Genomic DNA, 13287 nt, shown 5'->3' with positions numbered 1-13287 from the left:
TTGACACAGTCAAACGGATCATATTACTTAATGATTCTATCAGTTTAATTAAATTTGACCTTTTTGTTTTCGGATAAAGGTCAGGTCAAGGTCACTACCTTTTTCCTCAACGTAAAGAGTGATAAAAATAAGTGTAGCTCTTTATAGTTCTGTAGACATTTGTTTAAGATTTGAAGATTGAAATCTTCAATGAAATCATAGACCATGAGAGTGTCTATCAGCTTATACTACTTAATTGGAATAAATATTTATACTAAAATTGATATTGCTTAGCCCGCATTTCCTCTAATTTTCTTAAATTTTGAAGAAATTTTGATTTTTTTTTTATGCTTCCAATAATAAAATATTTCTAATTTTTATGTATTATGAAGACTTTATATAAAGATATAAATTAACAGAAAAGCTAATATATTGACCGTTTCATAAGAGAGAAAAACTGATTTTAGTGATTTTTTCACAAAAATCAATGTATAGAATGGGCGCTTTAAAAAGCTTATAAAAATGTTATTTGATAGGCAAATCATATTTTAAAAACATATTCTGAAACCCAAGTATCATATTATTAGTTCACATTAGTAAAAAAAAATCCAACATTATTGTTATTGTTTTTAAAATGCTAAAACAGACTCATTATATATATATAATCTGCAGCAATTCTGAATTGCGCAACATGTGATATTTTCCTACGCCAATATTACGCCAAAAATATAGTCCTTGTTCCATTCTAAACATTGATTACATTTTTCTATGCCAAGTTGTATGATAGTAAAAAAGAAAGAAAAATATACTATTTTAATTTCCTTTCATCTTGATTTAATGAACCATTAATCAAATTTACGTTTGACAAGTCGAAAACCAGAAAAGACTCCTTCCTTAATTATACTCTGTGATTAAAAAGAAGAAAAAAAATGTGAATAAAAATAACTTTTAAAGTATACCAAACTGTCATCATCTGCTTTGAATTTTACGCATGTTCAGGAAGAAAAACGGTACTGATTGAATCTTAACTTCCTGTTTTAAGATAGAATCTTGGAAAACTACACGATATGACCTCATTACACTGCTTCCTGTCTGTCTGCTCTGTTCATACGAGACTTTAATTATCAATTATTAAATTACTAATCATAAATAAGAAGTAAAATCTAAAACAGAACTAAATACACTGATGTACAGTGTACGAGAGTATGTACATGTACATCATAATGATAAAAACAAAAAACAATTAAGTACATGCAGAAAAAGTAATCTGAAACATATAAAAACATGACAATAAACATCATAAATAATAATAATAAAAAAGCAATGACGGCAGAATTGTTTGGAATTAATGCAAAAAAACATATAAATGAAAACGTTATAACATAAAAAACCCATATCGAGTTTCGATCTTCAAAAATTTATGACCTACTCCTTCTCTCCTCCTCCTCCTAGGTTTTCGCATATATTTTATTTTTGGTATTGTTGTCGAACACCAAACGGTTTACCGTTACAACAAATTCATACAATGGAAGGAACCACCATTTACCTATTTCTAGAAATTTAATAAATTGCTTTGATTTGTTATTTCTGTTTCAAACAATAAATGGTCACTTTTTGAGGCGTCCATATCATATGCTCTACAATCAGGTAAAGCAGCTAATTTTATTTTTGGACATCACAAGAATGTCTTGTTTATTCTGGTTTTATTATTGCATTAACTCTTGTTAATTAATATTAATATCACACGGTCCTCAATATATATATATGATCACATTCTGCAATATTTATCATCTGCGTGTATAAAAAATGTAGATACAATATACCAGCTACTTAGCATTAAATTTAAATAAAATCAGTTACCGTATATATACGCAAAAAAATATTCTAATAAGCACAAAAAGCAACAACAACAACAAAGAGATAAAAAAAAAACATCGCTTAGTTGGGCAGGGAACTAAAGGGGATGGAGGTACACTGTATACTATCACTTTTATAGCAATTTTCAATATCTGTCTTTTAAAAGTATAAGTGGTGAAAGGGTGGTGGCAATTGGCTTGAACCACCCCCCCCCCCATTTCAGGTCTCTTCACCGGCAAAAAATTCTGAATAAATAAAACAGACCTGGATGGGCCATATTTTCAAAATTGGTGTTCCTTTTATAATATAATTATAGTTTAGTGTGCATATACGTCTAGACAATGAATAAATTTCTAGCTCGTGTGTTTTACGTAAACACCTCATATAATTACGTCCATTTTAAGACTTAACAGATCACATTGAATACATGATAATTTAACATTAAGATCATGACTGTATTCAATGCATATATCAGTATGTGTTTTGCCAAGATGGCAAAATTTTGAGAGGCTTGGTGGTCAACAAAACGAACAAATTAAAAATCAAATCTTCATGAACCTTAAAATTTCAGATATAATTTGTTAAGCTATAAACTATCATATACTAAATAACAATTCCATAAATCTTTATGAGTTAGCTTTTAATTTTGATTTAATTCCTATATCTAAATACATAGCTCTCTTATAAAGGAAATTAATATAGTCTAAAAAATGGCCCGGACCATCAAGTCCCCTCAGCAAACAAAAACAAGATCTGTGCATCTACCAAAAAGGGTATTTTTTTCTAGATAAAACTCGTCCCAAAGATCAAATTATCAAAAGATATTTAGACCTAAGTGGACACGCACATTTAATGTTCAAGAACAAACTAATGTTTCTATACTCTGTCCCGAGAATTTGCTTCCATCACTTTTCGCTTGATATTTCGATAATAATAAATACCTTTTGTGCTTAAACTACGTTCATCCACTAATATGAAAAATGTCCAGATTATCTGTTTTAAAACGCCCCCTCTAACGCTTCAGGTTTCAATACACATCGCAAAATAGAAACGGGGATTTTGCATTGCATCAGCCATAGTTAAGCCCGGGTGATAATGTTTAAAAATTGCACAAGGTGTCCCGATTACGTCCGAATGGAGAAAAGTTTTAAAAATTCCCATCATAATCTCCGTAAGAAATTTGTTTTCGTTCCTGTCAACTTTTATAAGTGAAAAGGGATAATGTGTCATAGCAGATATCTTGGATATTTTCCATTTCGTCGATTTCAACTGTACCTCTTTCACAGGTATGTGTATTTTTGTTAATACTTATCAAAAAGTGATGGAAGCAATAACTTGGGCCAGGCTTTAAATATATCTAAAAAATGTAAAATTGTATACGAAGCGAACTACTTCAGAAACCGGTTTCATTTTCCCAGAAAATGGTAAGGAACAGTAATACGTTCCCATAAGGTTAAGAAAAACACACAAGGCCGAAATGAAAAAGTAAGGAAAATAGACGCCTAAGAAATAAGGATCCTCCTTGTTCAGGCACAGGAAACCCGGTCTGCGACGTAGCATCCTCATCCGGTTCACGAACCATACCTCGCCTCTGTCTCGCTTTGGGCAGTAGGTAAAACGACAGACCCAGCATTCAATGACGAAGTAGGACCAGCGCCATATTGGGGTCAAGTGATCACAAAGGCAGTCCCCGAAAACCATTGGTATCTTGAATCTGTTTAAGAAAAGCGGAAATTAATACTTTCAACGTAGGTAGAAAAACAATTCAGCGTCGTTTTAAAATCCGTATTGACATAATTACTGTATGCTATAACTATAAAGAAAAATATCAACTCTTCTTTTTGTCGATTTAATTTCACCCGCATTCAAAATGCCATTGGGCTAAAATATAGAGATCTTGTAAAAAGATAACTGTTATTTAAACTAAAAAGTAATGTTGCCTTTTGGTGGGTTCATAGAGGGAGTAAAAAATGTCACTAGAAAAAAGATATAACAGCTTCAATCTCCATGGGATTTTTTTTATCATTTGAGATACCGGTAAAAAGTATTTAGAAAAGAAAATAATTCAAGAAAATCAAGTCGGAAAATAATCGTATGGGGTTTAACCTACTTTTGCTATATGAAACCTACATGTATTAATGTTGCACCATTAAACACTAGTGTTACAACGTAATTTGAAAAATTACGCACTTTGAAAAAAATTCAAAGTGCGTTAAATATGGGACCAAGTCAACGCACTTTGAAAAAAAAATTCAAAGTGCGCTGATATGGTTGATATTAACGCACTTCGAAAAAAACATTGTGCAAGGTCTTGTCGAAGTTGTTGAGATCCTCAAATTTAATAGATAAATGGTTAACATAGTTTTGCTCGATAAGACATTGAAAAGAGAACCCACGAGATTTTTAGGTATCATGAAGAGCAATTTCGCAATGAAAAGACTTGTCGATAAGATCATTTAATGTAATGGTTTTCACCTAAAGAAAAATAGTCCAAATGTTAATTGAGATATGTATATCAAAATATCACATGAACTGCACCAATTAGCAATCAACCGTCCTTCCAAATACTAGTAATATATCTTTTTACTTTATGAGTATTTACTCTCTAAAGAAAGGGGTAAACGGTCAATTTTGAGGTACACAATAGCTGACCTGTATACTGCGTTTGTTAGCTTATGAACAATTATGACAAAGTACAATGTATATCAAATACAAGTATAATTTTTGAAAATTAATGCGAACAAGTGCAGGTTCAAATGTTTATATTTTTAGTTGATATGCTTTAACGGCTATACATGTAACTATCTTATTTTAAATATCGAAATAAAAGAGATTTATACTTAGAAATTAAACCTGCAGATTTATTAGTTTATAGGATTGATATGATGTTTGGGAAGAAAAGATGCGGATGCATTGTGGCAACGCACTTTGAAAAAAAAATATTCAAAGTGCGTTAATTTTGGGACTAAGTCAACTCGCTTTGAAAACAAAATTCAAAGTGCATCGATATCGTCGATATCAACGCACTTTGAAAATAATTGTTTTGGGTTTGGTCAAAATAATGCATGGATACTTTTATATATAAGAAATATATTTTTTTTAACTTTGTTAAGCTCAATGGGAGGTATTTGAAAAAGAACACAGATGCATTCCCAACTAATTTGATAAACTGTTTCTCGATCAGATTTTTTTTTCTTTTCTCAGAGGCCTATGTACAATGTAATTTGACAATTTACACATAAAGAACAACTCGGGGAGTCTAAATTATCTAAATCCTTTTTAATGTATGCAGCAAATTTATTTCTTATCTGGTACATTGTCCTATGCCAGAAACTAAAAAAAATGATTTATATGTATTAATAATGGAGATCAATGTTTAACATATTTCAACTGGCTTCAATTGCACGTGCTTATAAACAAGCATGATGTGAAAAAAGGATCTTTAGTAATGTTTATAAGAAACGATATGATCTTTTAGAGCATCAGTGCGAAAACAAAATCCCCATCTTAAGCTTATTTCAAAGTTTATAAAAAATTAAAGTTTGGCAAAGTAACTTTTTTTTATAATGAAGTTATTTATTTGATTAGAATTTGAAAATAGGTTTTATGTTGAAACCCTTACAGATTCCCTGACTTACCTTTGGAGAAATTATTGAGTGGCCAGTTCTGTTTTTAATATCACTGCACTTAATTTACAAAAAAATTTCTTTGTCCGTTCTTAAACGTTTACTCCAAGTTGCCGAATATCATATGTTTTGAAAGGAAATGTGTGGGGTAGGGGACATTCTTCCTGTAATCAATTAATTTATGTACTGGTAATCGACCTGTATCTATGGTTAATCCTAGCCCTCATTTCTTTTCTCAAAGACGGTATATTACTAAATTAGATTCACTAGTGTTATCAAATCATCATGATAACAACATATTAGAAATTTCAAGTACAGACTTTGTGATTTATACACATTTTTTTCAAAGTGCGTTAGATTCTCGATAAGAAAAAATATTGATGAATCTTTATAACGCACTTTGAAAATTTTGTTTCAAAGTGCGATAGCTTGGTCACATTTTGGTTGATTGAAATCAGTTCGTCTACCATTAGACCTTATTTAGACTATTACAAAAATACGGAGCACAAACCCTCTCTATAAAAGAAAAGGCATTGAAGTTCTTATAATGACACGTTTTAGAGGTTTTGAGGTTTTGATACGCATACACCAAATTAAATCAATATATTCCAAGTATTGGATATATTTAAGGGTCACAAATCGATGTTATAATAAATTATTATAGTTATGATAAATATACATTGTTTTGTATGATTTAAAAAAAATCAGATTTGTTAAATAAATACAGTCGCACCTGTTTTAAGAGGCTACTTGTGGGACAATGACAAACTGGCTGCTTAAGACAGGTGACATCTTATTCCAGGTTTCAAATTAACACTCAGTATAATTATTCAATTTGGCTCTATTGCACAGATTTATTAATAACAAATATAATGGCGGCGTAGACGGAAATGGTGAATGCACAGCTCGAATTGCTGAATAAACAGTTAATAATAATTTTGAATAGCCGTTTTAATTCAATTAATCTATCAACAGATTAAGAGCAAAACATTTTATGCTAAATACGCCCAAACAATAATTTTCAATTGTCTAAATGCGGTAAACAAAAAGTAGGGTTTCTGTATAAAGGCTTTGTCCAGAACTACGATAGCCAATGTTTTACCTGTCTAAAAATATCATAATTCCATTGGGGTGTATGATACGCACCTCTATCTCACAAAGAATTTTTTAAAGAAAAATGTGCGTAAATTATCTTCGGCTAATTGCTGTACATGTTAAGCGCAAGACTGGACATTTAATATTAACTTTGAACTGAATTGGGTATATAAATGAATATAGAAACAACACAAAACAGGTGTTATAATTAAATATCTCATTAAATCTTAACAGAATACTAATTACACACTCAATTATTTGTCATTAACTCATTGTCAGCTGTCTAAGTTTGGCTTCTTTCGATACGGGGTCACAGTCAAAAGTCATGTGACAAAACAGACAAAATGGCCGTTGAAAACAGGCATGTTGAAAGCATGGGACCTAAAAACACTGGCCGCTGGCCGAGTTAGACAGGTGGTTGCTTAAATGAGTCAAAATATAGTTAACAAGAGGCCAATGGGCCACATCGTTAACCTGAGCAATGACAGACAAAATAAAATCAGCTTTATTGAGTCATATATAAAATATCTGAACAGTGTCATATAATAGATCCTGTATATACATTCTTATGTTGCAGTTCTCGAGAAAATGATCAGAACTAAACAACTGTATATGCATGAATTATAAACCTACACCAAACTTTGAACCCCTTGTGAGGCCAAAGAATTGTCAAGGGGCCAGAGTCTATATACTAGTATGTTTATATTGCCCAACCCTAGTCCTAAAGAATATGATTTTGACAAATTTTATATCTACACCAAAGATATTTCCCAATATATTTATATGTAAAAGTATGACCCCCCCCCCACCAATTGTGGCCCCACCCGTAACAGCAGCTGTATATTAATTTTAACAGTTTTTATTTCCGTTTTTATATGGACATTTTATGCGCCTTATGCACTCCACTCTGTTATCTCAACATTTCTCTCTTCAATATAAAATGAACGAGATAAACTCAGATAAACTCAGCACGTACAACTTTATGCAATACTTTTCCGAACAGTCCAAAAACGCAGTTTTTTGGTGTATATAGAGACCTTAAGTAAAATAAAAGCAATTTCTTTTTAGAGCATCGAATACTTACTTTCGACATAAACAAAGGATGTCCAGTCCCACAAACCGAAGAATTTTCGGTAAAATTTGGTCAAACCAGATGATTAGTTTCAGAACTGGTGTCTGTTGTAGTTTCAACATCTTATACTCATCATCAACCCCTCTCCTGCCAAATCTGGGTAGTGGTCTACTCAAATGATACCGGAAGTGGCAAGTAACCAAGCCAACAACTGCGCACCCAGTTAGAAATTTTATATCAATAACGTCGTCTATGTTAGGTGGATCTTTGGTTACCGTAGTGATTCCGCCGGAATCTCCGTCAGTAGAACAATGTTTTGCTTTGTCACATGGGGACTTTGAATAATCTTGCAATAGAAAAAGCTGAGGCAGCTCTACAAATAAGACCATTAGCATAGCTTCCGACCGGCCATCCACGTAATTCAAAGGCTCCTGAAACTTGAAATCTTCCTTATAGTTGACTTTGACTTGGTAGACTATATTCGAAATCTGAGCGATGGTGAGGATTGTCCCAATGATGGTCACAACTAAAAAGCGCTTCTTTATGTCTTCACAGTTACTCTACAACACGACAAAAATAATAGTATTATAAAGTAAGTTACATTTAAGTGATAAGGTTAATCACTTCTTTTTTTTATCTTTAATTCAACTTTTTACCCTTATTTCTTGACACAATCTAAATATTTGAATGAAAAAATTTTTGTTGTTTTTATTTTGCAGTGCATGGAACTGTAGTTCGGTGGTACATGTAAGTAAAAGGTTTTTCATTTTTACACGCAGTTTGTATTGCATTACAAAAGTCTTACAAGTTTGAATTAGACAATAAAACATTTCATCTTTTTATATGTTTTACGGTGCGACCGTTGGAGCGAGCGCATCCTATTATGAGATATGAATGTTTATATACGTATTATAATAATAAATTAATTAAGAAAAAATTCATAAGATTATAAAGATGAATGCAAAAAAGTAAATGAATTTCAAAATTCAATATATCTTTTTATTATCAAAAATTTTTACGCTTGAGTATATAAGAAATACTTCAAGGTTTTTTTTCAAATGATTGATTTATGATTTAATGGGTACTGTAGAACTAGTATAATCTCGGGTAAAATGTCGTTGAATAATAAAGATTTTAACATAATGTTCAATTCAGAACTTTTTTTTCTTTTTTAAAAGTGATAATAACGTCAACTCACTTTGGCATATTAGGTTGTATAGTGTTTATGAGCTTAACTTGTAACTCCCCCCTACCCCCACCCCATCGAAAATCAAGGGTCAAGAATACCCGAAATTTGCGGAAATCACCGGAATCTTCTCAAAATCTATTGAATGTGAACGTTTAAATGAGTGCAAGTAACAATTGTTTCATATCTCTGAAAAAATGTTCTCATTTCGCTAGCCTTTTCATGATTTGAGAGGATTTCAGATTCCTGTTATTCAATTTACAGTAATTTCAGTTAGAGTTATTTCCCCTTATTTAAACATATTTGTGACGTCAGAGTTCACCGTCGGTTTTGTGTCATCTGGCTTTTTAAAAACTCTACTATGCATAGTATACTGTTTTATTTACCTAAAAAGCATGTCGTTCTTGCAATTACACATTTTATCTGGTTCTTTAAAGTTTTACTTTGTAGCGAGAACGTTAGATGGCCATTTGCAATGCTTGGAATTGCATTGTGGGTCGAAATTAACTGACGCTGAAAAATTTTGACTGATCAATGTGCAGTGTGACGTCGTACGATTGTATTTGATGTTAAAGGGCGATAACTCATATGTATATATCCGTGAACGTTGTATCAGCAGTATATTTACAATGCATGTATATAGTCTTTGATTATTTTTATTTTGCTTGTTCTCGCGAGAGCATTAAATGGGAAACCATATTTACAGGGAACTGCTGGTCCGATAAAAACATTGCATTACTGTTCCTAGTAGCTGTCACCAAAAAAATCCGTTGAATGAATGTGCATTTGGTCTGAATTTTCTATTCACACGTGCCTTGCCCGTAAATCTTGCTTCTCTCGCAAGTGCTACGCGCTAGCGAGCTGCGCTCGCCATTAGTATTTAAACTTTCATATCAATATATTTACACTTGCAAATATTTTCCCTTATATATAACACCTTTTGCGCAATCCGCTGTTATTCCTTCATAACATCATTATGGGTCAAGAGGTCAAAGTAGCGCATGAATAATCTAGGTCACTACTTTTTCTATGTGACTTGTGCTGAAACACACATATTAGATATCGTAATGTGTATTTTGTTATGCAAAGTTTTATTCATTAATTTTCTTAAAAAATATAACATTAATTGCGGGGATAAATGATTCATATTGGATGACACGTTAGGCCTGTAAACAGAATGTTTATGGGTCGACATTGTAACGAGGCGTTCTTGAAAATTACAATCGCAATTTGTCAAAGGAGTTAATTCAGTTAAAATTTGACTTTATTACAAGCCTCGGTCAAAATTCACAGACCTTTCATGTTAAGTCCATTTACGGATCATGGTCAAATTTAACTCCTTGTGCTTTTCTGTCAGATTTGTTCCGTAAGAAGAACTTCGAAGTTAAAATAGCTTTCCTCTATAATGTCGGAGGAAATCATTATGCTCTTGAATCTGATTCTGCGATAGAGTTTCCCCTGAAAATGCCTAAGTAGACTCTAACTCAAATTTCAATCGCTTTGTTTTTAAATTTCTAACCGCTCTGTGACTTTAACAGAGGTGGTACTATTCCGCCAAGATTTCAATCGGTTTTTTTCAATTATACAAGTGAATTTTCTTTTCTGTTTTCCTTTCTAATAATAAAAAAGTGTTGTCTTGTCAAAAGTAGTGTCATATTTATCACGACAATCAAATGCTTGCAACATTGTTGCACTATTTTTTGTCACGTCATATTAATCAAAGCGGCTTTCTAGGTCATCACAAAAGAGAAAGTATGGAGCATTTTTATCGTCATAATTTGCAACAAATGTAAATATAAGAAATAAGGCATTTTTGGATGTATATCGGGGTATAAATACCGATTGGTACGTGATCAAATCTTCCATAAAGCCCTTCAGGCTTTCTAGGATTTGATCACGTGACCAACCCGTATTTATATCCCGATATACATCCAAAAATGATGCCTGTTTTCTTAACTAACACTTGTTTACGTAACAAAAAATAAAAAAAAAAAACCAAAACCAAAACAAAAATAAAGATGTTGCGGTGTGTCGTGGTTATTTTTCATTTTGTTTTTTTTTATATTGTTTGATATTTTCACAACTTACATGAGCCAAAGGCTCAATAGAGCTTTTTTTTTCTCTTTACGAAATGCAATTTATGCTGATTGAAAAACTAACTGAAATATGTTAAGGTTCTAAAAAAAAGAAAGAAAATCCAATTTAGCATGCCGAGTATAGCACTGTTTCAGCCTTCAGAGCTATATATATAGATTATCATTACTTAGATTATTATTTCAATATCCACACAAATATGTACTAGACATTTTCCCTGAGAGTCAAAATGACAAGCGTTATCGTTACGCATTGAATTTTAATACGTTAGTTTGCTACAGTGACTGGGGGTAATAAACCTATTTTGATAAACAAATGCATCTCTTTTGTAGTAATTGATATTTATTCGATATTCGAATTTATATTTGTATAAAGTCGACAGCTATTCATTTTTTATCACAATATTTCATACATTTTCAGTCTCTTTGTCTGTGATAACACTACGAATCGATTTTATAATGTGCAATCCAATAAATTCAAATGACGTATTGTTGGGACCTAAGCAGGGTTTGCATAATTAAAAGAAATGAAAAGCACATAAATAATTATTTATCAATATTCTAATATTTAATCGTATATAATTGCTGAAAATTTTTTAATAAAGATGAGTGATAAGGAATCATTCTTTGAATATAAAGAAGTCATAATTTGGTCTGACTCTCATTGGATTTTAACCCGCCCCAATCAAAATTATCTCTTCATAATACTTTAAGAATGAATCCCGATTCCTAAAAAAAATACAAAGGTATGTACAACTTACATCTAATTCAGCGTACAACGCCCAATCCATCGCTGTATTTGTTACGATAAGAAGGCCACATAAAACACGGGTAAACGTGTAAATATTAACATATCTCTTCTGTGGAAGTGCGGGCTCGGGCTCCTGAATGTCGGGAAATTCGGGTTCGGGGACGCCATGTCTTGCATGAAGACCGATGCCTTGAGATTCTATATCTTGACTGCTTGCCATTTTCTTTACTTATTGATTCCACACGAGGTTTTTTGTTTTGTTCTTTCCACCACTAAATGATATATTTTGGCATTTAATCATGAGCCGTATTGCAAATGCGGCCAGAAAAGGAAGAAGATGAAATTTTTGATAATACAAGATGGCGTTTATCAGTCTGATTGGTTGATGTTGGAAGATGTGGCCGGTTTTGTTACATATCATCTTTAAATCTTAAAGCAGAAGCATATCCGTCCTCATACACACACGGCGCATGATTTATTTTGCTTATATGATAAAGCTTTGATATGGTATACATGTATTAGACGATTATATGTGATAAAGATATTGACAAATTAACATGGTTAACTTCGGCTAAAAATATAAAATTGGCGTTTTTTTTTTCTAACTGGAAACTTGAAGGCAAGTTCATAAGTCAATTTTCTAATAACACATTTCTTGTTAGTGATGACTGATGCAATTATTCTCATGGCCTGCCATCGCAGCGAACAAATTGAGGCTGCATTCGTCTATTGCTGTGTTCATACCAAGCCAGTAAAATATGTCTTTCAGCAATGATATTGTTCTGCTTATTCCGGGATTACCATTATGGAGTCCTACTAAAGCCTTCTTCCTCTGTTCCAATAGCAAAAATAGTTTTTTTCCTTTTCTCCTCATAGATAATTACTTCTCTGAAGACCAAATGCAAAAGTAATCAAAATTCCTTTACATGGTAGTATGTTCTGGTGTCATTTAAAACACCCATTTCTTGCTGGTTTCTTTCTACCGCTGATGCTCTTTATCAACCTTGATAATACTGGGTCTCTTCTCTGTCCCACCTTAAGCTCTTCCCTTGATACACCGCCACCTCTTGCCTTTGGATCACATTCTACACAATATCTATTACCTGAGGAAAAAAGTTTAAATGTTCAATGTATGAATGAATATAAATGGACCTACAGTACCGATCAGACCCAACCTAACACCAGAGTAAACCCCAACTAAACCCCGGGTTTACTTTCTGGGTTTAATTTGGGTTTACTTTTTGAAAATTTGGGTCCACTGGGGGTTTACTTTGGGTTTACTCGGGGTTTACTTTGGATTTACTCGAGAATTGCTTTTGGAGTCAACTATACGCACTAAAGTGTGAAGCAGACCTGTATTTTATCTTACCATCCTACTGCCTGTGATTCCTGCCCCTTGTATATTCTGAATACACATGTAGTGTCAGCTTTCAGGGTATACTTCTGACTGTCTGTGTCCACTCTGGGTTTACTTGGGGTTTACTCTGGGTTTACTCTGGGTCCACTCTAGTAAACCCAGAGTAAACCCATAAAGTAAACCCAAGGTTTAGTTGGGGTTTACTTTGTGTTAGGTTGGGTCTGATCGGTACTGTACTACAGACTGCGTTAAAAGATTCTGTGGGAATCTG

The 13287-nt window shown here is 32.6% G+C and overlaps 1 protein-coding gene across 1 annotated transcript; it reads right to left on the bottom strand.

Annotated features, from left to right (window-relative positions):
* Nucleotides 1-876: 876 nt before the first annotated feature.
* LOC117683698 (uncharacterized) lies at nt 877-11999 on the bottom strand. Its single transcript, XM_034453473.2, has 3 exons — nt 11670-11999; nt 7642-8189; nt 877-3550 (listed from the first exon to the last, which is right to left on the bottom strand). The coding sequence occupies exons 1-3, from the start codon at nt 11877-11879 to the stop codon at nt 3184-3186; spliced, it is 1125 nt and encodes a 374-aa protein (XP_034309364.2). The 5' UTR covers nt 11880-11999; the 3' UTR covers nt 877-3183.
* Between the last annotated feature and the right edge of the window lie 1288 nt (nt 12000-13287).

This window comes from Magallana gigas, chromosome 10 (assembly GCF_963853765.1).
Source record: "Magallana gigas chromosome 10, xbMagGiga1.1, whole genome shotgun sequence".
Lineage (NCBI taxonomy): Eukaryota > Metazoa > Mollusca > Bivalvia > Ostreida > Ostreidae > Magallana > Magallana gigas.
This window is presented reverse-complemented; position numbering and strand designations above follow the sequence as displayed.

Bases quoted from the DNA above. Each gene is read 5' to 3' on its own strand.
- LOC117683698 (XM_034453473.2), bottom strand. From the start codon at position 11,879: ATGGCAAGCAGTCAAGATATAGAATCTCAAGGCATCGGTCTTCATGCA. The intron at 8,190-11,669 runs GTAAGTTGTACA...GTCGTGTTGTAG, and splicing joins CGTTGTACGCTGAATTAGAT to AGTAACTGTGAAGACATAAA. The intron at 3,551-7,641 runs GTAAGTATTCGA...TTTCTTAAACAG, and splicing joins ATCCTTTGTTTATGTCGAAA to ATTCAAGATACCAATGGTTT.